Below are 26,720 nucleotides of genomic sequence, written 5' to 3'. Positions count from 1 at the left end.
ATGGTACTATGCATATCATGGGTTGTTACCGTGCTACGGCTTTATATTCGAGTTTTCAAATCCTAACGGTCGATCCGAACCGTTCATCTTGTTCTCCATATTAATATGTGTTTGGAGACCAAATTTTACATTTTTTGAAAATTTTTACTATTTTTTTAGATATTTAGAAAATCACTTGATCTGAAAATTCTGGACCATTCAAAAACAGTGATTTTCAATAAATCTAAAAAAATAGTAAAAAAAATTTCAAAAAATATAAAATTTGGTCTCCAAACACATATTAATATGGAGAACAAGATGAACGGTTCGAATCAACTGTTAGGATTTGAAAACTCGAATATAGAGCCGTAACACGGTAACAAATCGTAATATGCATAGTACCATAGACTCACTCAAAAAATATCTAATAGTTTTGAGCAAATTAGTTTGAATTTGATATCTCCGTTGATTTTTAATCAACCAGCTATTTTATGAGCCCAATAGTTGCTTCAACAAAAATCATCAAAGCATAACTAAAGCAATCATAACGAATACACACATTACTGGTGAGCTTATACTGGCAAATTCTAATGAAGTTTGTAAACCTATAACCTCTCATATTAAAAATATTAGGCTAAAGACTTATTCTCAAACTTACTTGAGAATCATTGATCTTATTATGTATATACAAGTAATTTATGTATTAAAAGAAGCATACAATTTAAACTGCGGTTTATATAAGATCAAGATTAGAGAAGTTTGTTGCTCGGTGCAGAAAATTAATTAGAATTTAGAAATAATGCTGTTATTTTTGTAACTTTGATATCGAACAAACTAACATCCAAATTTTGAAACAATTTGATGGATATTAATAGTTCATGGTTCCAAGCAAAAAAGAAGATGTCAACTATTTGAATATAGTATACCATCAGCTTTCTTTTAATCGGACCTTTAAACAACGAAATTTTTTAAAATACCATAATAAAAAAATAAACCAAAACATTTTGGAAGAATTCTACATGCAGATTGACTCTGCGGCTCAATTTTGGAGAAATCGCAAAGTCAATATGCGACTCCACTTTGCATGTTACAACAATCTAAAACATCTTACAGTCCGTTAAGTGTGACAGCAGATTGGTTCTGCGGTCTAAATAAAAGTGAAATTCCCACAAAACAGATATGTTTTGATTTTTTTTTATTATTATGGTATATAAAAAAATTTCCGGTTTAAACAACTCCACAAATTTTACATGAAAAAGAATAAAAATAGAAGTAAAGGGAAGGTTTGCGAAATGTGAGGAGTGGATGAGGATGAGGAACAGGACCTTATCCAATACCAACATGCCAGCTGTACCTGACATGTATTCAAATGGAAGTGTCGCGGAGCTCATAAATAATTGGTGGGCCCTCGTTAATATTTTTGTGGTCCCACCCACAGCCGACCATTAGCGATTTTTCCTCACGAGGTGGGGCCCACGATTGCTGCTGACGTGACATTGTTGTAAACTTGTACGAGCGGTGCCAAGCCTTTCCACAGGACTAAAATATCACCGACCATACTAATTTTGATTAGAGTTAGGCTTAATTGTCTGTATCAACTAATTATAAATTTTTAATAAGGTCGCTGTATGAGTAGATAAGCTTAATATATGAAGGAAGCAACTAGTTTTATTTTCAAAAGTAATGGGTGATAATAATTGGTGTATGAATTATGACAATGAACACGAGCTACACGCTTATTAAATTAATGTCTTCATGTGATTTTTTTTCTTTTCTTTGACAACTATGAGGAAAATAGGTAAATCAAATGTGCATTGAAATCATATATATCTCATCTGAAGAGTAAATGATTATTACCTGAAACTAGGGGTGGTGAAAAAGCTTAGGAGCTCGTGACTTGATTGTGACTCGCATTTGACTCGCTCGTTATTGAACTGAGCTGTTAACGAACTAGCTCGCTACTAGCTCAGTCCAGAATTAACGAGTTCAAACTGGGGCCTAGTTTGCTCGCTAGCTCGGTTAGACATCAGTTTATGAATTTGTATGATTTTATATGCATTTTATACTGTCTAGCTCGGTTCAGCTTAAAATAAGATCCATTCAAACCCAACGAGCCAGCTCCTCAGCTTACGAGCTAGCTCGGACTGACTTGTCACAATTTCAAGCTAAGATTTTGATTCGAATGTTCTAGATCTAGTTCGCTTGGCTGTAATTTAATTCAAAATTAATAAGCTGAGTTAGGATCTAGCTCGGACAGAGACAGATCGTTGCCACCCCTACCTGAAACACTTTGATTAATTTTGATGACGTGTCCTTCGACACACACAGATGTTGCTTATGTGATTGATGATGATGCACATGCAAATATCTTTCCAGATTTCTGACCGAGTACAATCCAGTCAAGCGATTGGAATTTGATTCCTATGTAAATATAGGAGGTTCGTTTTGAGATTCGTATCAGTTTAAAACCGACGACTCAGATCATTCCAAGGGGGAGGGTGATCAAAACTCAAAATCAAACTTCTGCCGAGCATCATGACATCAATTTGAAAGAATTTCTTCCAACCTCCACAGTTGACAATATTTATTGACTTAAAAAAAAAAAAAGGTAGTTCAGTGGTGCATTATGAAAAAACACCCTTCTAAACTTAGTTCAAATTATAACATTACTAAGCTGAAATGTTTTTCTTCTTGCTCAAATAAGGTCAAAGTAATGTTTCAGAAAATGGAGTGTGGGCGTGGGGGGTTTCTGCATCAAGATTCGTGTGCAATTACTTCGCACTAATTTTAAGGTTGTTCACACAAATCTTGATACTGATTAGACAGTTCTGATCTGTAATCAGACTAAATTTGAACCGGTGCCAATATGCCAATTCAATTGTGAACCCCCACTACTGAATTCGCATCCCGTGAGATATTAATAGGAAATATATTAAATAAATATCGAAATTAGAGAACGCTTTTGCATTTTATCGAGATATAGGAAAACCGTTATTGTTTATTACGGCTAGAAGCCGTTATAGCTTATCACGGCCAGAATTAACACTTAATTAATCATTCATTCTAACTGAACTGCGTAAGAAAAAAACCGGAAAAAAAACCCTGGCCGTTACTATCTATCACGGCCAGAGGCAGAAAGAAAAAAAAAAAAAAAAGGGCTGGCCGTGATAACCCATCACGGTCAGAGGTGAAACAATTTTTTTTTTTTGGACCTGGCCGTTACTGTTCATCACTGACAGAGATTTTTTTTTTTTCTCTGGCCGTTCCAATCTATCACGGACAGGGTTTTTTTTCCAGTTTTTTTTATGATTCAGTTAGAATGGTTAAGCTTGTTAATTAAGTGCTAACTCTGGCCGTGATAAGCCATAACGGCCAGAGGCCATGATAAACAATAACGGTTTTTCTATATCTCGATAAAACGCAAAAGCATTCTCTAATCTCGATATTTATTTAATATATTTTCTATTAATAAAAATTTCGGCCCGTGAGATATCTCAAACCTTGATTTGACAAGTAAAAAATTCAAACCATTCAAATCCTTTCTACACGAATCTCGAAGTACAATAATGCCCCTTGCATTCTGAGTGAACATCGATTTGAAATATCTCAGAGATTCGTGCAGAACGTATTTCAAATTTCCCAAAAAGTCGCGCAAAATATGAGATATCTCAGAGGATGCGAATTCAGGCGTGTGGACCCTTTGGTGTGAACGAAAGCAGCAAATATTTGCTAAAGAATAAAGATGGTAGAGAAGTACAGCGTTTAGTACCAAAAAAAAAAAATGCACAGGAAATGAATCGGCACATCCACCAAAATCTTTAGAGAGACAGGAGACTACACTCCGAGAGTCGACAGAGTTGTGAATCTTTACTTTTGTTTATGTAGTCTATTGCAATTACTGTGTAACTAGTTAGGTTAGGTAGTTTTAGGCGCGCTGAGATATTCGTGTAAATATATAGTCTAGTCTATGTACTTCTCTAATTTTTAATACAAATGTTGGTGAGCAAATAATAGTGGTCAGGTTGGACAGAGTTGACAACTTGACATGCACGATCATTGTCTTCATTGACAGCTTTGGATCACATGGCAATGCAGCCATGCAGGGTATACGGATAGGAAGCCTGCGTGTACACATGCAAGGGCTGTCTATTATGTAAAAAACCGGATCTGGACCCGGACCGGACCGGACCGCCCGGCCCCCCGTACCCGGACCGTCCTGCCCCCAAACCCGTGACGGGCACGGGTATTAAACGGGCAGGGCAGGATTTTTGAAAAAAAATACCGTGATGCCCGTGTGCTCGCCCGGCCCGGCCCGTTTACCAAACACTAGCGTGTACACATGCAAGGGCTGTCTATAGGTTATGTTTGGATGTACTGAGAATGGCGAGAATAGTACTGTTCCGATCCATTCAAACATACTCAATTGTAATTCGGAACAGCGAGAATAGCGCTATTCCGTTATTCCTACAAAAAGTTGGAATAGGAATTGGTGCTATCTCAAATGTTCAATCACTCCATCGCTATTCTAAATGTTCAATCCAAGCAACATTTTCGCTATTCCGAATAGTACCACATCAACACTATTCTCATGCTCTTCCAAAAATCACTATTCTCATATACTATTCTCAAATAGTAGCTATTATAGCTATTCTAAAATGCATCCAAACGTACCATACATTAATGAGATAGAATGGATTGAGATTTGAAGGGAGTTCTAACATGGTGTGGTCCAAGACTCAGATATATATATATATATATATCCAATTTTGGATCTTAATTGGTAATCATTTCCCAGCATAAATTTCATATATCACCAACAAAAATATGAGTAGGGTTAAAATGCACCATTGGTTTTGTGCCCCAATCATGCCCCACGTCTTTATCTCCGTTTACAAAGTTCAAACAGTCGATCCGAACCGTTCATCTTGTTCTACATATTAAAATGTACTTAGAGACCAAATTTTATATTTTTTGGAATTTTTTTTACTATTTTTTTTAGATAGGTAAAAAATCACTGCATCTGAACCATCCAAAAACAGTGATTTTGTACTTATCTAAAAAAATAGTAAAAAAAAAAAAAAAATTTCAAAAAATATAAAATTTGGTCTCTAAACACATTTTAATATGTAGAACAAGATGAACGGTTCGGATCGACTGTTTGAACTTTATAAACGGAGATAGAGACGTGGAGCATAGTTGGGGCACAAAACCAATGGTGCATTTTAACCCTTCTCCAAAAATATATGCAAGCAATAGTAAAAAAACAACAACTATGATGTGTTCAAAGTTGCAATTCTGAACAAGAGCAATGATAAAACTTTATATTCTATGTATCTTATGAAATTTTTGCTTTTATGTGAATCAATAAGTTGAAAATTCAAATTTTTATAAGTTATCTGTATTAGTACATTTTCACGAGATCTTGATGACAATCAAAATAAAGTTGAATTTTTTTTACTTTTACGCGTGTAGAGATAAATGATGTACTTCATATTCAAAACGGTTTTATTTTGACTTTTAAGTTTTAATTTTAGTTATTAAAGTTTTTAAAAATGAAGGCATGATTTAGGCATTTGAACCCTCCTCATTTATAATTTATTGTTTTAAAAAATATTTCTTTTGTTCAAATTTATTTTAATATAAGATTTTTTTATACAAGTTGTCTTATTTTAAACATTTAACATTTCTTTTATATAAATATTTTTATTTTTTAAGGAAAGACCGATAAATAATCATAGTTATCATAGAAAAGTAAATAACACAACATTCTATTTAATTTAAATTTAAATTTTACCGAATTTTAGATATTCTAATTTATTGTATAGTGTTAGGTACAAGAAACAATTGGTTGCAAGAATCATACAATTCTATCCCAAAATTAATATAATATAATATAATAAATCATTACTTCTCTGTATGGAGGAAGAAAATGTGGTCAGTGAATCTACCCGTCATTTGGCTTTACATACATTCAATCATTCTATCCAGGGAATCTACAATTTATTTGTCCCGTTACGTTTTGAGAAAATAAAAGAGGCCAGGAGACAGAATTTTTTTTCATAAACCATAATTAAAAAAAAATTACCAGACCAATATAATTAGTTTTGTTTTTACAAACACTATAAAAACCGAATTGTTATTTTGGTCTGAAGTCTTTTCTTTTTCAGAACCGAAATGATAATTCGGTACAAGATGATTTTATAAATTTTCAATCCTACAGCCACAAAAAATCTAAAAATTATCTAGACCGAAATGACATTTCAGTCCCACTATATTATTATTATTTTTTACTCAAGAACCAGTCGTCTCTCTTTCTCTTGGTTCCTCCTTTTTTTTCACTCATTTTTGTTTCCAACTCTTAAAACTCATTTATTTTTTATTCTAACCATAGATTTGTATATTTTTTGGAGGAGAATAAGAAAAAAAAAACAAAAGACTCTAAAAATATAAATAAAATATTTGGACCGAGTTGTCATTTCAGTCCAAACTAAAAAAAATATTGGATCGAAATGACATCTCGGTCCGTGAATGTTACACTGAAAACTACACCATTATTTTTTAAATCTGTGAAATCAACTAGTACTGAATTGCTATTTCAATCTCCAAAAAAAAAATTCAAACCAAAATAGTAATTTAATTCTTAAGATTTTTGTAAAAAAAAAAAACTAATCATGTTGATTTCATAAATATCTTTTTTTTTTAATTATGATTTATCAAAAAAAATTCCAGAAGACGTAACCGTTGTAACGTTTGTCATCATGTGTATTATATATGGATCATGGTACTTACTACATAGCCATCGATTCCCTTCATCAATAATCAAAATATAAAATTTTAATTACGTTTATTTGAAAATTTTATATATGATTTATATTATTAAATATTTTGTACAGCGTTCATAAACAATTCTTTTACTAAAAAAAAGGCCTTTGGACAAAAAAAATTATAATTACTTCAAAACAACTCGACTTGAATCGCATATCAATAGATAATTAGATATACATCACATTATTTTGTAGTGTCAATTTGATTTAGCTATCTGTAAATGCTGATTATATTTATGTTAAATATAAATATTCAAACTGAACACATATAATTAATACTTGTTGACGATGTAATTAATGTACATTTATTGACGAACAAGTTTGATGAATCAGGCCCCAAACAATTATGATCACATCTGGAGAGTAATATCAAAATATTATGCAATAATCATAGAATTTTTGTAGAAACCATAAATAAATAAATAGATTTTACCAAACCAATTTGAGTGCTTTGTTTTTTACAAAAATCATAAGAACCGAGATGTCATTTCGATCCCCTTTTTTTTTGGACCGAAATGACAATTCGGTCCGAGTCGTTTTCACAGATTTCGAGAAAAAAAATACGTTGAAAAATTGTGAAAATATATCGGACTGAATTGCCATTTCGGTTTGAAAAAAGAATTGGACCGAAATGACATTTCAGTTCTTATGGTTTTTGTAAAAAAAAAAAATTATGTTAGTTTTATAAAAAAAAAATTTAATTATGGTTTATAAAAAAGAATCATAATCATATGCACTGTGCTAAGTGCTAACATTCTTCTTTATTGGCTTATTAGATAATTGAGATGCTTGGCTCTTATTGTAATTTCACAAGGTTCCGTTCATAACAAGGACAAATAAAAATTGCACGGGACTTGTTATTTCTATGTTTATCAACTTTTTAATTTAAAAAATATATATACACTTCACATGAAATGCTAACTGCAAACGGAGTGGTCACAGAAGGCCAGCGAAGAGATGCGTCAAGTAGACAATGATATAACTCTCAATTCAAATTCTCTTTTACAATTTTTCTATAACAATTCCTGTTCTAACTTAAAAGCACAGGCACAAGATTTGCAAATTATTCGCGAATTAAACCCGAATAATTTGTTTTTTTTTGTGATGCTGAAACCAAACGTCAAATTATTCAGTTGACCGAACTTTGACTGAATTAAACTTGAATAATTAGTGAATTTTACGATTTTTTTTCTGAATTTTACAAATTATTTGTGATTTTTTCCGAATTTTTCCCATAACATTTTTTTTTTTTTGCTCTTTTGCAGGACTGAGATCTCTGATCCGGATAATTCCGAATCATTCGTAAATTTTTACGAATTATTAGTGAATTTTATGAACCTTTCTGGAATTTTATGAATTATTTGTGAATTTTTATCAAAATTTTTGTTTTTTGTTTTTTGCTCTCTTGCAGGACTGAGATCTTTAGCCCGGATAATTCCAAATAATTTCCGAATTATACCCGAATATTCATGAATCACAAATTTTTGACCTCGCCGAACCGAACCCGAATAATTCATTTGTCACTATGTTAAAAGTTCGTAAAGTCCATTCATCAGTGACTCGTACCACGAGTTGTGTTAGAAAATCTGCAACAGATAATCCGAACTCATAGGAATAGGATTGTATCATATTGCTATAATAATTGTCTTGGTACCTTGCTGACTAGGATTTGTTTGGATATAAATTGATCGATGCAGCAAACAGCATCTTGTGGGCCCGGACAGAGAATATGACAATTACACAATACTTATTCCTAAGAATATGCTTGTTATTTATTATTTAATATCTATTATTTATTTCCTATGCTAGAATAAACTAACATTTTGACTTTGCCAATGATTAGGGTTGTCAAAAAAATTTGTAGTTTGTGATTTGATTTGAATTTAGTTTGAGTCAAAATTAGTTTGTTTTGAAACAAATTAAACTAGTTCGGTTCGAATCTTATTCAAATCAAACTCAAACTGGATATAATTCGTTCGAAATTGATTCGCAAACTATTTAGGTTCGAATCTCAAATAATACAACTAATGGATTCAACCATTAATCTTTAATAATGTAGGAACCAAACTTATATCAGAGCTCAAAATTGTTAATATAATGGTAACTTATAATGTGTGAATTTGTAGAAGGTAAAAGAAAACCGTGTGAATTTTGTTACGTGAGAAGAAAACTGCATAAACTATTGGTATAACTAGGGCTGCTAAAAAAATTTGTAGTTCGTAATTCGATTGACTTCGATTTGAAAAATGTGTAGTTTGCAATTAATTCGATTCAAAATTAGTTTGATTCGAAACAAATCAAATCCAATTCGATTCGAATCTTATTCAAACTCAAACTTAAACTAGGATAAATTTGATTCGTTGCCAACCCCTACACCTATGATCCACGGCACGCACCAGTCTCGATTTGTAAATAATAAATGCAAACTGTTGATTTTTTTTTTTGTTACAAAAAGTAGTTGTAAAACGAGAGTGAAAATGAAAATATATAATGGAGAGTTGTTTTCATTTTATTCAATTTTATGTGATAAAATTGAGTATTGAGAAATAAATTATTGAACAAATGCCAAATTTTAATTTTAATTTTTTTTTTGCAGCATTTAGAAATAAATAAATAAATATTTTTTAAATACTAAAGCCAAGGATAACAACATAATCGACTATTTGAGAATCGCGTAGATAGCACAAAAAAAAAACAGCTTAGACACATTAAACATTTTTTTAAATACAAAAAGAAGACATATTATTGACAGCAATTTTTGCTTGATACGGCGCCGAGTCATGGTATTGTTTCGATTCTATTACTATTTAGTATTTACTAGTATATTGCGCGAAGCAATTACTACTCTGTCCTCGGAAGCTGGAACATCTCAATAGAACTAGACAACAGTAGAACTAAATGTTCTTTAGCTCACAATGCTCTTCAGTAAGCTTAGCTTCAAATTTTGTCAAATTGACTTCAAACGATAAATCCAAACTGTTTAAACTGATCTACTTCATAAATGATGTGTTTAACTTGTAAACCTTCTCTTTTTTTTTTTTTTTACTGCCAGGATTGTTTATCAACTCCTAAACAAGTTGATAAATTGATCATTCGTAAAGTAAATCATTTTAAATAATTTGAATTTGTCATCTAAAGCCATTCTAATAGGTTTTAAAGTTAAACTCACCAATTTTTTGGTGAGCTTAAGAACACCCTAGTTCTCAAAACACAAATACCCAATCAGTGCCAGGCTGCCAGGATTGTTTCAACAGTCGCCCTCTTGTGCGAAAAAGAATTTCAGTGTAAAAAACAATTCAAGAAAAAAAATAAACAGAGAATTCACTGGTAAAGTGGGAGGGTAAACTTGCACAGATTTGAAGTAATTCAAATTATATTGACTTTACAAAGTCCTAAACAAGTTGATAAAACAAACCCTAAAAGCAAAAAAAAAATTTATTTTTTTATTTAAAACTTTCGCGGAGGCTAGAAAGTCGTGAGAGGGAATCGAACTCACGACCTTTGGGTAACCAATAGTTTTAGGACATTTTTCCTAGCCAACTGTGCTACGTCCCCTTTTTCTTTATTCGAAAATTTTAAATCGTCCCTATTTTTCCCCAATAGTACATATACATGATGACACATGAAATACCTCAGGAGGTATATACATTCAGATAAATATTCATACAACAGGAGTAATTGACTTTGCATAATAAATAGCTCAGTTTGAATTTAGAATTGGTAAACTATTAAGTATTCACAATTTGACATATACATTTCTTCTGGAAAAAAATTGCTGCTATATCCATATGACAAAGGTAAGAATTCACAGATTTAACAAACCTTGTGAATTATCCTCATAATGCAAATGTTTTTTTCCCTCCCGAAAAAAATTAACTTGTATAAAATAATTACACGTGTATCACGTAGTACTATGTACTCTCGTTGCATAAACTAATTTTTCCATATTAAATGAAGAGCAAGTTGGCTTTTACCAAAATGCAAGTGTCAAGTACCTTACCTAAAGGTGCATTGAACTCGGCATTTTTATTACCAGTCTTCAATCCACTCTGGAAAATCAAGATTGTCTAAATCTGGAGCAGGGGAAGAGCCAGGTGCTTTTACTTCCTCTCCATGAATTTGTATGCAGCTCTCAATGCGAGAAGTGATTTCCACTGGAATTGGAGCAGTTGCATTTGCCATGGCTTTCCAATCAAGGCCATCAAACCATACATGGCTTTTGACCGAGTCAACATCCTGGCTACCAAGTCGTGTGTTTTCATCAACTTCAAGTAGCTGAAACAAAACAAGAAGAATTATATTAACTATTTAAAAGAGGTGTTCATAATGCTCGGTAACCTTTAGTCACCCTTATGAATTTTGTGTTGAATCAGAATGAGGTCAGTTAAAATTTTACATACAATATTACCCCCTTTCAAAAGAATATATAGTACTTCGGATTTTATTATTCAGAAATACTTCTGCAGGTTTATCTAACAAATGTTGTTAAAGAAATGAGTTATCATGAATAATCAATTAATTAATAACAATCACACACACATATATATATAGAGAGAGAGAGAGTGACTAATGTGCATTCGTATGCATATGGCCCGATATGCATACGGTCAAAATTTGAAATTTCAAAATCCAAAACGTCGATCCGAACTGTTCATCTTGTTCTCCATATTAATATGTGCTTGGAGACCAAATTTTACATTTTTCTGAATTTTTTTACTATTTATTAAGCCACTTTGAAAATTGCTGATCTAACGGTGGCTGCTGATTTTACTGTTTTGTTAAGCCACCGTTGGATCAACAATTTTCAAAGTGGCTTAATAAATAGTAAAAAAATTCAGAAAAATGTAAAATTTGATCTCCAAGCACATATTAATATGGAGAACAACAAGATGAACGGTTCGGATCGACATTTTGGATTTTGAAATTTCAAATTGGGACCATATGCATATCAGATCATATGCATACGAATGCACATTAGTCACTCTCTCTCTCTCTCTCTATATATATATATATATATCACACTGCAAATCGAGTAAGGTGTGAAACCAACTACTTGGACAAACAAGCTGGTATTATGGTTATCTACTACATCTGCTGGTGACCCAGAAGCTTTATCAAAATGTAAATGTTGTGCCACATTATAAAGTAGAAATAAGCAATAAAATGATTTTTCAAAAAACATTTTGGTGACTTCTATGGCCTATGTGGCCCATTACCAGTAACTGAACATTATACATATGTGATGTAGATTGGGAAGTAGTTTTTACTTAATAGGTCAGTACAAAAAAAAAATCAATATTTTTCCCTTACAACAAACCTTGGTTATGAGATCAACAGCTTCGATACTAAAAGTTGAAGGAAGAACAAATTGTCCTTTAGCAATTTTTGCAAGGGTATCCAATTCACTCTGCCTCCATGAACCAAATGGCATCTCAGCTTGTAGCATGTAATAAAGCAGCACTCCTAGGGCCCACCTGATAGTGATTAGATGATAATCCAGTTATTTACAAATCATAGCACATTTAGAGGAGGGAAAAGTGTTTAGAAGTTAATTTGCAAAACCCACCCAAACTTATATTAGCAGAAATAACACTAACTAATTCTTAATGAGGGAAATAAGATATGATGTTCCTTCTTTATCTTGTTTAATACAAAGTTCTCTTATTTTTTTGGAATTGTCAACAACCATGGATCAGAGTTTTCCCATTTTTGGCAAATTCAGATAAAACATTTTTAACTTTAAATCTTACCAGTCGGCACCAAACCCATGACCCCTTCCAAGCACTATCTCTGGAGAAAGAGAATCAGCAATGCCACATATTGTGTAGGTCCTCTCACCTTCCAGCCTCTTTGCAAATCTGAAGTCTACAAGCTTGTAAATTCAAGTAAAGTACAATCAGAATGATAAATACATCTTCACAAGAAACTATTTCAGGATTATTTTGCAAGTAAACATTGGTCGATAATTGCTTACTTGTAGACGGCCTGCTCGATCAAGCATTAGAATGTCCGGTGTAATACCTCGGTAAAGAATAGACCTCTGAGTTTCAAGAAAATTATCAGTATAATTAATGGCACATAAACATCAGAAATAAAATATAATTTTACTGTTCAAAATAAATATACAAAGATTTTTTCTTCTATTGCAATGACAATAATATTTATTATAATACTTGAAAAGAAACATCCCACACTTGTTTGGGTATTTACTAAATATAGCAATTTTCCAAACAAGGTTAAGTCAGCCAAGAAATGGCAAAATTGCCCCAACTCTTCTATGCTATGTCAACCAAATCTCTATATAACTAAATGGCATCAAATTTCTATTTTGAGTTGGCTTAATTCCTTTTCATTATAACATTGGGAAAAAAACTGCTATTTACCAAGAATCAAACCTGATGTAGTTCCTCCAAAGCGACAACAACTGAGGCTGCATAGAACCGGGCACATGATTCATCAAGAGGGGTGTACAGTATCGAGCCCAAAGAACAAGCTAGGTGACAATCTAGCAGGATTCCCAGATAAAATTGATCGATGCAGGTAGACAATATTTGTGGAGTACAGGAGGTTTCACTTAAATTCTTGATCAAATTTTTCTCTTTCAATACTTGTGTCTCTTTTCCAAGCTCCTTTATTTTTTTCCTTGAAAACCTTTTCAAGCTTCTTACTTTATCTGGTATATTCAATAAGCATCATCATTTATTAATAGAGGGTATAAGAGTACAAGTAATAAGACCAGATTCCTCAAAATAAGATAAGGCTATGATTATAGGTTTTCTGCAATTAACAGCCAATGAGTTAGCCTACAGGCATCCCCCCGCCCCACACCCCAAAAAAGAAAAAAAAAAAGGAACCAATGAGTTATCTTTTCTGCAAATAAAATCCAACACTTTGATTAATACCTCTACTAACAGTGGATATTTTTAGATATCTACATCCAACATCTAATCATTAGTTGCATATGTATGCTTTGGTGAATAGTCTGTCCATAAATTGGGAAAAGTTACTCAGCAGAATTTCAAGCAAAAAAACAATATAATTACTGGTTCCAAGTTTACATAAACCTGCTATCAAAAGGTTTCATCGAGTTAAGATTAACTGTTAGGGGTAATTGAGCCCCCTCATGCCTGGGTATACTGAGAAAAGTGTAGGTCTGATGGGCATCGGACGTACTTTTCGCTTTAAGATTGGTGAGCACGAATTTTAAAGCGCAGCGCACTGCTCCAGTGCCCATCGGACCTAAACTGCGCTCTGGTATACTTGGGGTTGATTGCAGATAACCCAAATTATGCTGCATGCTAATTTCAAATGTGTGACATGTAAGGTCATTGCCACCCAAAGAGCAGGGTGCCGGTGACACAGTATTTTAGGGTGCTGCCACCAGTACCACAATATAGTTGTCACATTCTCTCTTTTCCATTAATATTCTAAAATGCAAACTTCAAACGATCCAAACTGTTGAAATTTTATGTTAGGGGCTTAGGGCTCAATAAATTTTAGTGGGTTCATTATTAGGGCTCTTTGTTCTGCATAAATGAGAACCTAAAAACTTGCAAACTTTTACATGGACACATCCCTTCTGAAGACGAACACAACAACGGATCAGATTTGTCGTTAGGACCCTTTTTTTTTACAAAAATAATAATGGAAAAGAGAGGTTCTGGTAACTTCTGGCATCAAAACCCTTCTCTATTGCAAATATGGTAAATTATTGACACAATTTGCAAACAGTGTTTTGTAAAACATACCAGAACCTTTTATGCCAACAAGACCAATTTCACTGCAATCAGTCACACACAAGCACGTTTTCCATTCCTGAAAAGCATCATAGTATTATAATATAACATAATGGATGGTCTTTCAAGAGAAAGAAAAGTTTCATTTATTTTAATCATTTGAAGAAGGCACTGACCCCCTACCAAGTCAGAGAATTGAACCTTCTTGGCCAAAGGCACAGCATCATCTACATTAGCACTCTTATTTCCCACCAAAGAATCACTCTCCCTGCACAAATTTAAATATGTTAAGGAACAGGTATCAGCAAAAACAAGAAATTCGTGACGATACCTTCCTTTTTTTTGTTGGGAAAAAAGCACCCAACTGCAGATACCTGTTTCACTAATCCCTAAAGTACCCGTTTTTACTCAATTAAACTGTTTTTTGAAACAGTATAGCACTTTGCGAACATAGCCTTTTTTCACATAAACATTCTTTGACGAAGTATACCTCTTTGAATTAGGTATAGTGTTAAAAAGGTTCTAAATCTGCAACTTAAATAGCAATTCTGTTATTAACCTCCCTACAACCAGTGAGCAAAAGGGGGGGGGGGAAGAGAATTCACTCTTACTTGATTTCTTCTTGTTGAAAACTTGATACAGGCCCAGCTATGTCATCGAATATTTCCTTGTTAATGACCGAACATACAACACTTTCTATAGAGACTGCTGTTAAAGAATTAACACAGTCACCTAGGAGAGCCCATTCACCAAAATGTCCTCCTTCAGGGATTGAAACTAGGATCTCACCATTTTTTTCTTGACTGTGGTTCCAGCGTTTCAGATTTGAATCCAGAATGACACATGCATCTGGGCTCATTAAACCTGGATTGTACCTCAGGCTCACTTGCCCCTTTCGAACAATGTATAATGAGGAGAGGAAGTCATTCTGCACCAAAAAAATAAGCATAATCAATACAGAATCTTTTTTACTGTTGAACGCTACTAGGTCACCTAAAGATTGCTAGCTAGACGAAGCTACCTCGTACTGACCTAGACCTAATGAATGTCAACCTACTAGCAAAATGACAAAAACTGATGCGTCAATCAAGAGTCCAGACCTACAACCTAGGTAAAGTAAGTGTTAAGCTACTAATTTGGTGTCAAAGCCTAAAATTTTCATTGAATGATCAGAGATATTAACCACCAGTAAAATAAAGTTGTCAAAACAAAAAGGAAGTTACATATAGAGTTCCACACATTGTTTTGAAAAAAAGAAACTAAAGTTATTGTACACTGCCAATTGACGTCTTGAAAAAGACCATGTTGCCATTTTTCTTTCAAATACCAAAATAGCCCAATTATCCAAATATTATTTCTAAGCTTATGTAAATATTTCAAAATTCAGGTGAATTATGATGCTCACAGGAAGGTAAAACACTCAAGATGAAAGAAACCAGAGAAAACTACCTTGCTGATAATTTCTTCACCATCTGAGAAAGAAACTTCCTCAAGAGAGTCAGCGATCTGACTGAGTTGTAAGATGGTAAGCCTGGAGAAAATTTCTACTGATCTAAGAAGTTTCAGAGATGCCAGATTTGAAAACTCTGACATCAAAATTCCTCTGAAATCTTCTCTCCTAAGTGCCCATAAAGTCCCCATTGTCACAGCTCGCACGGATGCTTGAAGTGGCTTGTTGTACCTAATTCATAAAAAGTACAGAAATGATGGGTACCCTTACTATAATTTGGACATGTAAATTGCATCATCCATTCTAGTTATAAATATGCAACAACTTACATGAGCGCTAGTTCACCAAAGGAAGATAGCTTCTCGGCTGTGTATTGATGTAGAACCTTAGTAATTTCTTTCCCATTTTCCTCCTGTTTCAATAGGCATGTAATTATTTTAACATGACAATAGTACATTCAGCATTTTAGAATGAAGTGTACCAGCAACAGCATTGTTTTAGAATGAAATGTACCAGTAACAGCATTGTTTTATAAAGCAAGCTCTAATTAATGAAAGATGGAATACTGTTCAGTCATCTCGAAGAACTTGGGTCATATAATGATATAGTATCAAGTATTCACAGAAATCACTTTGTGGGGTTGAAGAGTTCCATTATGCAAAACATAATTAGTACCTGAATTGCAAATACTTCAAATTCACCACTTCCTACAACATAGAAGCAGTCGCCTTCCCCACCCTGCATTTACCATACACAAAGTAAATGCAAATTATAATAATACACTAAGAGAGTAAAACCAGCAAATATCTAATAATGTCATGTTTAATATACCTGTTGCACAACTATTTCACCAGGATTCACTTCTATTCGATGCAAGCAATCGAGTAAAACCTGACGCTGTGAATCTGTAAGCTTTCTAAATAGGAAATGGCCATCTAATGCCCTCTCAATATGTGCCTACAATTTGCAATAAGCACATTAAGTCGTTATTTATTAACACTCTAATGTAAGAAAAGTGGAATTTCTCAAAGTAAAATCTGTAAATGATATCCTAATACTAAGCAATTCCCATATTAATCCTTGATATTTCCCTATTCTTAGATACAAAGTGATGCCATCAAAAAGTTACAAGTCACAATGTTTTCTATGATTAAATGGGAACATTTAATTAAGCTTAAGGACCAATCAGGAAACTAGTGACACTTTAGGGATCATTTTTTTGTAATTTTAATCTTCATAAGCTCAAAGGCCAAACCAAATAAACATTAGCCGACATAGTGGATCTGGTCGAATCAGCATTTCTTTATTCATGAAACTAATTTCTCCCAACCCTACCTGACAAGATTAAAATGCCAAACTTAAGAGGATTGTGCATGAGTTCTCAGCTGATTCCTTTTTTGATTAACCTCCAAAGAAATGCATTTGAATATTTGGAACTTTGCTTTATTTATCAAAACCTTAAAATAGAGTAATAAAAAAGTCAGCTCATGGCTCTTTGATCTGGAACCAACCAAGACATCTTCTAGGTATATATCTCCCAACCTCCTATACTGAAGGGTCAGTTTAAACAAGGGTGGATCTTAGTACATGCTAGGGGGTGCTAAGCCACCCCTAAGATTTCAAAAAAAATTACCAAGTATATTGAACCTTAAACTGAATTTTCTTTTTTATATGTATTAGCCCCTCCTATATGATATAATAAACTTAGAAGGGCTTGGATGTAAAGTTTAGAAATCAAATATGGGACCGCCTTTTCATTTTCTTATACTCCGAATCACCAGCATTAAAAAAAAAGGGGAAAGGTTATTGCTCTGGGGAAGGTCAAAAGTGGAAGAAAACATTAAACAAGGAAAGTGTTAAAGAAAAAAAAAATCTTCAGCGGAGCAACATCTCCAGTTCAGTGAATAGCAGCAAACAGAAATATTGGGCAATCCACAATTTCCTTAACCAAAAATACATATTCTTAAACTGGGTCAATAGTTGCTGACTAACATGTCTAGGTTTGCCACTCATAATTAACGTGTTATAAAAGATGGCACATACCTCTTCTTCCCATGTTTTCCTGTGTGATGGAGAAGGCGGGACCCAGACCTGGCCCTTATCTAGAGAATTTTCTAGAGCTCGCAACCTAGCGCGTGAAATATCCTGCCTGACACGGTTATTCTTAGATGCCCAATTTACCATAGGAGACTCAGATCCTGTAACCTCCACTGTTTGCGGCATGGACTTCAATGGTGCTTTTGCTATAGTTTGGACCAGTTCAATCTGAAGAAAGGCAATCATTCAGGGTTATAACAAATTATTTATGTGAATTAAAATTACATTTTTAAGTACTTTATAATTGAACCGTGCATTTTGCTTCAGTTGTGACAAGTATACCAATATCTCTTCAGTAATTCAAATAAGACCCGGCTGTCCCATTTATATAACAGAACAGATATATGAAGTTACAGAGAATATCACCCTTGTCCCTGATAACCCTCCTTTTTTGTAACACAATATTAAACTATATTAAACGCAACAGAGTTTAATTTTAGTATCTCGTCTTTGTGAATCAGTTGTAGAATTTTAGAGCTATTTGTTGAAGTTACAGTTAAAAAACTAGGGACAATTAGTTATCTTTTGTGTTTGATTTAACCTTAGTTTTGACCTTTTGAACATTTTTTAAAATGTAGTTTCTCTAATATAAGAGTATTGTAGAGTTTACAAATAGGGTTAACTAGCAGGTGGAATTGGCAACACAACCCTATAACTCATGATAGAAGAAAATGAAAAAGTACATCATATAAGAAATTGTAGCATACATCAGATAGGCCATTAATATGAACAACAATGATTGTGATGTCATCCGTACGAGTTTCATATTGAAGCCAGAGACGGTATGACTCAGCAACTATAGCAGCACAGGCATCACGGGGATCCTTGAACTTGGCAACCTGAAATTCTTAAAAGTATAAACTATTTAAACTTTTTAAATAAATTCGTTAGTGTGTACCGGTACATTCAAGTTCCTTTTTTTCCCTTATACGAGTACATTCAAGTTTCTGCCAAACACCATGAAATCATAACAATTCCTGGCATACCTGATCAATCAGTGATACATGAGCAATTCCTGTTTTAGGGCTTATAGTAAATACTTTGGTCAAAATTTTGCTATTAGGCCTCAAATAAGCACAAGTTTAGTAACACAAGCTCAGACAAACAGCAATAAAACCCCATCAGAAACCTAGGAATGAATAACCCGGCAACCAGTGCCTACTATTACAAAAATTGCATACCATGTCAACAACTGTCTGACTGGAGATGAACTCGAAAACCCCATCACTGGCAACCACAAAAAATGGATGGCTGGGATTCAACTCGACAACAAAAATTTCAGGTTCAGCAATGACCCCAATTGACTCTGCAACCGAGTCACCTATACTCCTTGAAAATGCAGTTCCAGGGTACATGCCATGCTGGACCCACAATCTTGGTGGGTCCCCATCGTCCCCTTCTTCAGTTCCCCAGCACTGTACATCAGGATTCTTTAATCCCTCTATCTGGTCCAGCGTCAGGACACGGGCCCCACATTCCTTAACCCTCTCCAGCTCGTCAGTACGAAATGGGGTTTGGTCGATTGATAAATCAACTGCCACCAAATCATCATCTCTCTTCTCAGCAATCACTGCGCGGGAATCACCTGCATTTGCCACATAAAGTGTGCGTCCCCGTACTAGTACTGTTATGGCGGTTGTACCACTCATGGAATCATCTATGGTGGTATCATCATGCAACTGTGAGTTAGTGGCTAGATAAGCTGCATTAAGTGCCCCAACTGCATCGACTTGAAACTGGCTATTTCTCAACAAATTTTCACACAATTTTCTCTTGACGAATTGGGAACATTCTGCACCGTATTCACCATGACCATCAAATACGCCAAAGAAGTGGTCATCTGGACTTGGACCAAATGGAGTGTGTATAGCATAGCTATCTTGGTTTGGTTTGTCTAATGCCTCGGGATAGTAACCTCTCTGAGATAAATAAGAGTACCGCAATTCATAGTTACCTATTGGCACTCGAACCTTCCTCGACCCCTCGGGTGGGAGAAATTGTGAAGAGATCCTTGAAAGTCGAGTGATGCCAATAGTTGAGTCCCTAGCAAGGCTTTCCTGGGGCAATTGATCATCTTCTTCACCGGCTTCATCAGAGGAAACAGAGGTGATGCTTGAATCAGTGCCAAATTTCAATTTTTTGGATTTAGGATGTGATTGTTTAAAGGAAAGAGGTGTGCCACCAAAGCAGCACTTGGAATATATGCAACCCATTGACAGGTGAGAAGATATGGTGGATTTCTGAGGGATGAATTGCAAGAACAATCATAAACCTCTAATGGTAATATCCAGCAATCACTGGGCTAATCTTGTAATAACAGAAGCATCCAGTCTCTATGCTAAACTTCTTCACAGAATATCTCCCTATTCAGTCAGAAATTTGGTGGTCTAAAAATGGAAACAGAGGATAATTCTAGCAAACATTTTTTACTAGGAGAAAAACTAAATGAACCAAAATATTCTCTTGAATTTAGAAAATCCAAAAGAAAAAAAAAAAAAAAAACAGCCTCCTTGACAAACTCCAAGGAAACGAATTTAGACAACAAAAAGGCTGAAACAGTCTCGCCAATGATTGAATTAACTTATAATAAAATTTCTCTCAAACTAAAAAAAAAATTATAATAGAAGGACACTCATTGCTTCTCGAGCTTTATCAAATTTCTCACAGGACTATTGCTTATGAAAAAAGAACTTCCCAAAATTGGAATCTTCGAGTAGCCTGTATAGAACCGAAATGACAAAAGCTCAAATCGAAGGATTGAACTCAGCAGGCAACGAATTCTATTCTATAACAGTAACGTCTCCTTCCATGGAAAGAAAAGGTTACCTTTTTCGTACTGTAGGAAAAGGATCTGCTCGTTACTTTTAGACTGTACCTGAGGTATAATCGACCCCCACATTTCCTAGTTCCGGTCCATAGATGGATCGCTTGTGATCTTTATCTTTACCTGTTGATCTCGACCGTTGATCAAGTGGTCCCATGCAGTTTGGGTCATGATGGGACAGCTTCATGAGGATCCTCTGCGCTTGGACGTGGTGAATGAATCCGTATCACGTGAGGGTGCAAGTTATAAATCCAGACCATTCTCTTCAAATGGCACGAATCTCGAAGCATACCTCCTGCGGTCTCCATGGCATCGGATTGAATTTCATCTGGCTGGAGTCTCCATGGCATTGGATCGAATTTGATCTGGCTGGAATTAATTTGGCACGTTTATTTTGTTAAATTGTACCTCAGGTACCTGTGGGGACACAGACTCGTGGTGAATAGGGTGGCGACGAGCTAGTTCGTCACAAGCTGGGTCCAACTTGAATTTTCTTACGAGCTGGTTCGTCCAAGTCACGAGCGAGATGACTTTAGAAATTCAAACTAAAATCAAAGCTTGAAATTATCACGGACCGAGCTAATTTGAGAGCTGCTGAGCTGGCTCGTTGGGTTTGGCTGAATCTTGTTTTAAGAAGAAAATAAAATTTACAAACTTTTTGAACCGAATTGGACCGAACTATTTTTACAATTTTTACAAATAATTATTAAGTTTCAATATACAATATAAAATGCACACAAATTCACAAATTAATGCCTAGTCGAGCTAGTTCGCGAACTGGCAAGCGAGCTAGGCTCCAACTTAAACTCGTTAATTCTAAATCGAACTAGTGGCGAGCAAGCTAGGTTCCAGCTTAGTCCAATAATAAACAAGTTGTTAACAAGCAAATCAACTGCGAGTCATGAGCCACGAGCTTTTTTACCAGCCCTAGTGGGGATCCAATTTATTTTCGAGGAAATATATGGAATATGTTTGTCTGATATATCTTGTATTTAGCAGTTAAAATGAAATAGATATTAAATTAATTTTAAATATTAATATTTTATATTGTAAATAAGCAGATAAAAATAGTATTAATATAAAACAAAATTATTATCACCTGGTAAGATGACAAGAATAATATAAAAGGTGTAAATTTTTTAAGAAATTTAGTATGTTAATTTTACTCTACATGTTAGATAGTTTTAACTTTAATCCATCTTAAAGCATACTTCTATTTGATACGTTATAACATTCTAAAACACTTATATCACGACTTTCAAACACACGTAATATGTGTTTCCAATTTTGTAATACATAGATAAATTACAATCTACACGAATCTGCCACTATTCGTGAGGGTAAAAAAAAATGAATATGTCAAGCAGAATGAAGACAGACTTTCGAGTAATAAGGATCAAACTTTGAAAATTTTGTATGGGATCAATAAAATAAAATGAGCGAGTCTTCGCTGTTATATTTTTATGACTATTTTACCCTTCCGAAAAATATTTCTGTTAAACTTAACGTAGAGTTTTGATCCTTACAAAATATTGGAACCGTTCGATCTTAACTACATGGACGGTCCAAATTTTTTTTTATCCATTTCAGAATTTGCCAAATAAAATTATTACAAAAGTATGAAGATCAAATTTATAGTATTTTATTCTAAATTATATAACAAAAATAATATAAAGGTGCAAAATTTTAAAAATGAATCACTGTTAGTAGATCCGCCTCTGACACCGAGAGTAAGCTAATAGAAATTATTATTTTTGAAAATATTGCTATTACTAACAAGGCAGGAGTATATGTGACGATACCAATACTATTAAACACTTTTATCCTTCCAAATAGTGACAGATTATTGTATATGTACAAATCAATTAATTAGATTAGTTATATTAATTGTGTTTACGAAGATAGTTTCATTAATTGGAATAATTGACATGATTTTATGAAATTAATTAAGGATAATTATTTCAGTACCTGCGCTACAGTACCTGCGCTTAGAAGAATGTTGTATTATGGTATCCACTAATTATTATTCTAAAAAGATATTATATAGTATCCACTAATTATTATTTTAAAATCCTAGCAGCACTTTTTCTTTATGGTCTCCTTTTCACAGTCCCCGCACTCGTCTTCGCGTCAACCTTTCTCTAATAAAAATAGTCGACCTCATAGGAATAAATACTTCAGTACATAGGTATAAATACTTTCAATACTTAAATATTAATACTTTCAGTGTCATATGTAAAAAAATTCTTAGATATTTATACCTTCGTAGATATAAATATTTACAAGGTAAGATATTTACACTTAAAAAATAAAATATTAATACTTTGATGTGTAACTTGTTATGATCATCTATTTTCGAGTTCTCCAATTATTCACGCGTCAACATTCCTCTAACAAAAATAGTTGACTTCATAAGTATAAATATTTTAGTGCATAAGTATAAATACCTTCAATACTTAGATATTAATATTTTATGTGTTATACGTAAAAAATACTTGTAAGTATAGGTATAAATACTTGTACGACGAAGTGTAAATACTTGCGTGACAACAAAACTAGCAAAACAAACAAACAAAATAACAAATAAAACTATAGTTGCTGTTAAAAAAAATATATTATGGGCCGCAGATTGGCCATGCAGTCTATTAAGTGGGGCCGCGGATTGGTTATGCGCAAAATGGAGCCGCAGGGCCAATCTGAGACCTGGGTAAACATGGAATTCCCAAAAAGAGGTGTTTTGTTTTTTTGTTATGGTATTTAAAAAAAAAAAAAACTTGGATTTGGGGATCCAATTTTCTAACAAAGATTGAACTCAAGCTTTGCTTTAAGAGCACATATAGGGATGGTAAGGGGTTGGGTTTGTGTTATTCAGGATCATGTTTGATTGAGACTTAAATTATGGAATAAAAAGATTTAGGTCTTATTGAAGTTGTCAAATGTGATTTAATTGAGTCAGCTTAAGATGGCATAAGCTGGTTTTTAGACCGGTCTAAAACATAAAAAGTAAGATGGTTTAACATTTAATTCATGCATATGGTTTAAGGTTGCAAATGTTAAGTGTAATATAATTCAAATATCTACAGTTCGTCTATGAAATTTGTTAATTATATGATTCTCGAATTATAATATATTTATGAATAATCATTTTAGTACCCGTACTACAGTGTCGCGCTATAGTAATCATGCTACAGTACCCGCACTTAGAGAAATATTATATTATAGTCCCCACTAATTATATAGTCTCAACTAATTATTATTCTAAAATTCCAGCAGTATCATTTCTTTATGGTTCCCACTAATTATATAGTTTCCCTTTTACAATCCCCGCACTCGTTCTCGCGTCAACCTTTCTCTAACAAAAATAGTTGACTTCATAGGAATAAATATTTCAATGCATAGATATAAATACTTTTAGTACTTAAATATTAATACTTTCAATGTCATATGTAAAAAATACTTAGATATGTATACCTTCATAGTTATAAAATACTTTTAGTGTCACATGTAAAAAATACTTAGATATATATACCTTCGTAGTTATAAATACTTAGAAGACAAGATATTAACACTTAAAAAAATATTAATACTTTGATGCGTGACTTGTTATGATTATCCTTTTTGGAGTTCTCCAATCATCTCCGCATCAGCATTCCTCTAACAAAAATAGTTTACCTCATACGTATAAATACTTCAATATATAAGTATAAATACTTTCAATACTTAGATATTAATACTTTCAGTGTCATATATAAAAAATACTTGCAAGTATAGGTATAAATACTTACGCGACGACGAGTCTGAAAGTACGTCATCATGAATCTCATTTGAAAGAAAATATTACGTATATATTAATAAATATGGAAAAAAAATTAAAATTGTGAAGATTTTGCAGTCCCTGCAGAAAGTTACCTTTCTGCATTTAATTTTTGGTGGTCCCCCCGCGGGTACAGTGATGCATGTACTATTATCTTCGCCCTACAGTACCCGCACAATAAATAATTGTTCACCTTGTAGCTATAAATACTTCCGTACATATATATAAATACTTCAGTGCATAGATATTAATACTTTAAGAAAAAAATTCAAATTGTGGAGTTTTTGCGATCCCCACAAAAAGTTTATTTTTCACATTTAATTTTCGGTGGTTCGCACTATGGGTGCAATGCGGGTACTGTAGCGCGGGTACAATACGAGTACTGTAGCGCGGGTACTGCTATCGGCTTCCTATATTTATATATTCGTCTTCAACTTTAATTTTGTAGAATGAAAGAATTTCATTAAACAATTCAGCTTAATTGTTTGAATTTCAAATCTATTAAATTGTATTTTGATACTAACTATTTTACTATTTTAATAATATTTCACATCAAATTTGATCTAATCTATATCATGTCAATGTTATTCAAAAAAATTTAATTACCTAATTTGTTAATGCACATTTTGTAAATATCCAACTATCACTACACATGTAATAATCTCTAAACGAAACATATAATGGTAATTAGCGAATAAATTGATAACATATAATTTACTCCAAAAATATACAAATAAATATATTATGTACACATTGAATGTTCCCTCATAAATTATCAAATAATACTGAGATTTTGAATAATTATCGTATATTTATGGAATAGTAGATCATGATTTGTAAGGTCCCACAGTAGATCAAGCATATCTCAAATTTTGAAAAAAAAAATTGTAAGCATTTATGGAATATTAGGAGTAGAACTAGAGTGTTCTTAAGTTCGCTAAGTCTCTTGGTGAATTCAAGTCTAAAACCTATCAACTATGCACTGAAGTGTTAAAATCCGCTTACTTTACGAGTGATGCGTCTACATGTAAAAAAAATAATTTTACATAGAGTCAAGTAGTAAAAAATGATTTAAAAAATGAATGCATTAAAATTCATTTATTAACCTTCTAATTTTGACCGCTTGACTTTATACTAAATTAATTTGAATATTTAAAAATTTCATACGTAGACACATCAGTTGTAAGTTAAGCAGGTTTCAAAGGTTTGAATTAATTATTTGAAGTCAATTCGATAGATTTTAAACTTGAGTTCACCAATGAGCTTGCTGAACTTAAGAACACCCTAGTTCTACTCGAATATTAGATCATATAAAACAATTAAAGAGATGTCATGATATATATCTTTCCATTCTAACTCTCCTTGTGGTCCAACGGTTAGAAGATGGAGCATATCTCACATATTATTAATTAATTCTTTTTGTTAGAATACCTTTTTCCACTACCGGCCAGGCCTTTATTAGAATACCTTTTTTCCATTACCGGCCCCACTAGAATATGCATGTATTTTTCTTTTTCTTTGGATTATTATTGCTGTTTGTAGCTGGCAGTCCCATACCATGCATTTCTCTAGGCTGAGATAGAAGGGAACTTGTGGTCTGGACTTGCTCAGTTAGGTATGGCTGGGACTAAGGATGGACAAAATGAAAGGATAACATAGATACAGCGCCGCCCTCTTCGGTGAATCCGTATTCTCTCAGGTATTGCAGAGGATTATCCTTACTTTACGGTTTGATTTGAGATTACATCTCAACTGGTTTGGAATTCGGGTCACAAGAGGATTATCCTTACTTTACGGTTTGATTTGAGATTACATCTCAACCGGTTTGGAATTCGGGTCACCGTAGGATGCAGTATTATTGGGCTTTGAGATTCGTGCCAAGTTAAAAATAACGGTACAGATATAGTAATTGTGAAAGATTCCGTATTGGAGAGGATGTGATTTCCTCTTTGGTTGCATTCTCTTTATGGAAATAAATCTAACACCTGATGCATCA

At 33.5% G+C, this 26,720-nt stretch overlaps 1 protein-coding gene across 4 annotated transcripts; it reads right to left on the bottom strand.

The window, feature by feature from the left end:
• Nucleotides 1-10,507: 10,507 nt before the first annotated feature.
• LOC144571945 (protein phosphatase 2C and cyclic nucleotide-binding/kinase domain-containing protein) lies at nucleotides 10,508-20,996 on the bottom strand. 4 transcript variants are annotated; one of them, XR_013517615.1, is made up of 15 exons: nucleotides 19,268-20,996; nucleotides 18,794-18,925; nucleotides 18,033-18,254; nucleotides 16,821-16,946; nucleotides 16,665-16,727; nucleotides 16,319-16,401; nucleotides 15,989-16,220; nucleotides 15,151-15,467; nucleotides 14,716-14,807; nucleotides 14,552-14,618; nucleotides 13,199-13,476; nucleotides 12,778-12,843; nucleotides 12,554-12,675; nucleotides 12,121-12,277; nucleotides 10,508-11,078 (listed from the first exon to the last, which is right to left on the bottom strand). XR_013517615.1 is itself a non-coding variant. In XM_078321337.1 (15 exons), exons 1-15 carry the CDS (start codon nucleotides 20,297-20,299, stop codon nucleotides 10,833-10,835), a joined length of 3,228 nt encoding a protein of 1,075 aa, XP_078177463.1. In that variant the 5' UTR covers nucleotides 20,300-20,996; the 3' UTR covers nucleotides 10,508-10,832. The 4 variants fall into 4 exon arrangements, 3 of the variants coding, with proteins under 3 accessions (XP_078177463.1, XP_078177464.1, XP_078177465.1); XM_078321337.1 differs by having other exon boundaries at nucleotides 14,723-14,807; XM_078321338.1 differs by having other exon boundaries at nucleotides 14,558-14,618; nucleotides 14,723-14,807.
• Between the last annotated feature and the right edge of the window lie 5,724 nt (nucleotides 20,997-26,720).

Source organism: Carex rostrata, chromosome 19, assembly GCF_964058835.1.
Source record: "Carex rostrata chromosome 19, lpCarRost1.2, whole genome shotgun sequence".
NCBI classification, from domain to species: domain Eukaryota; kingdom Viridiplantae; phylum Streptophyta; class Magnoliopsida; order Poales; family Cyperaceae; genus Carex; species Carex rostrata.
The sequence above is the reverse complement of the archived record's forward strand: the minus strand, read 5'-3'. Positions and strand labels throughout refer to the sequence as shown.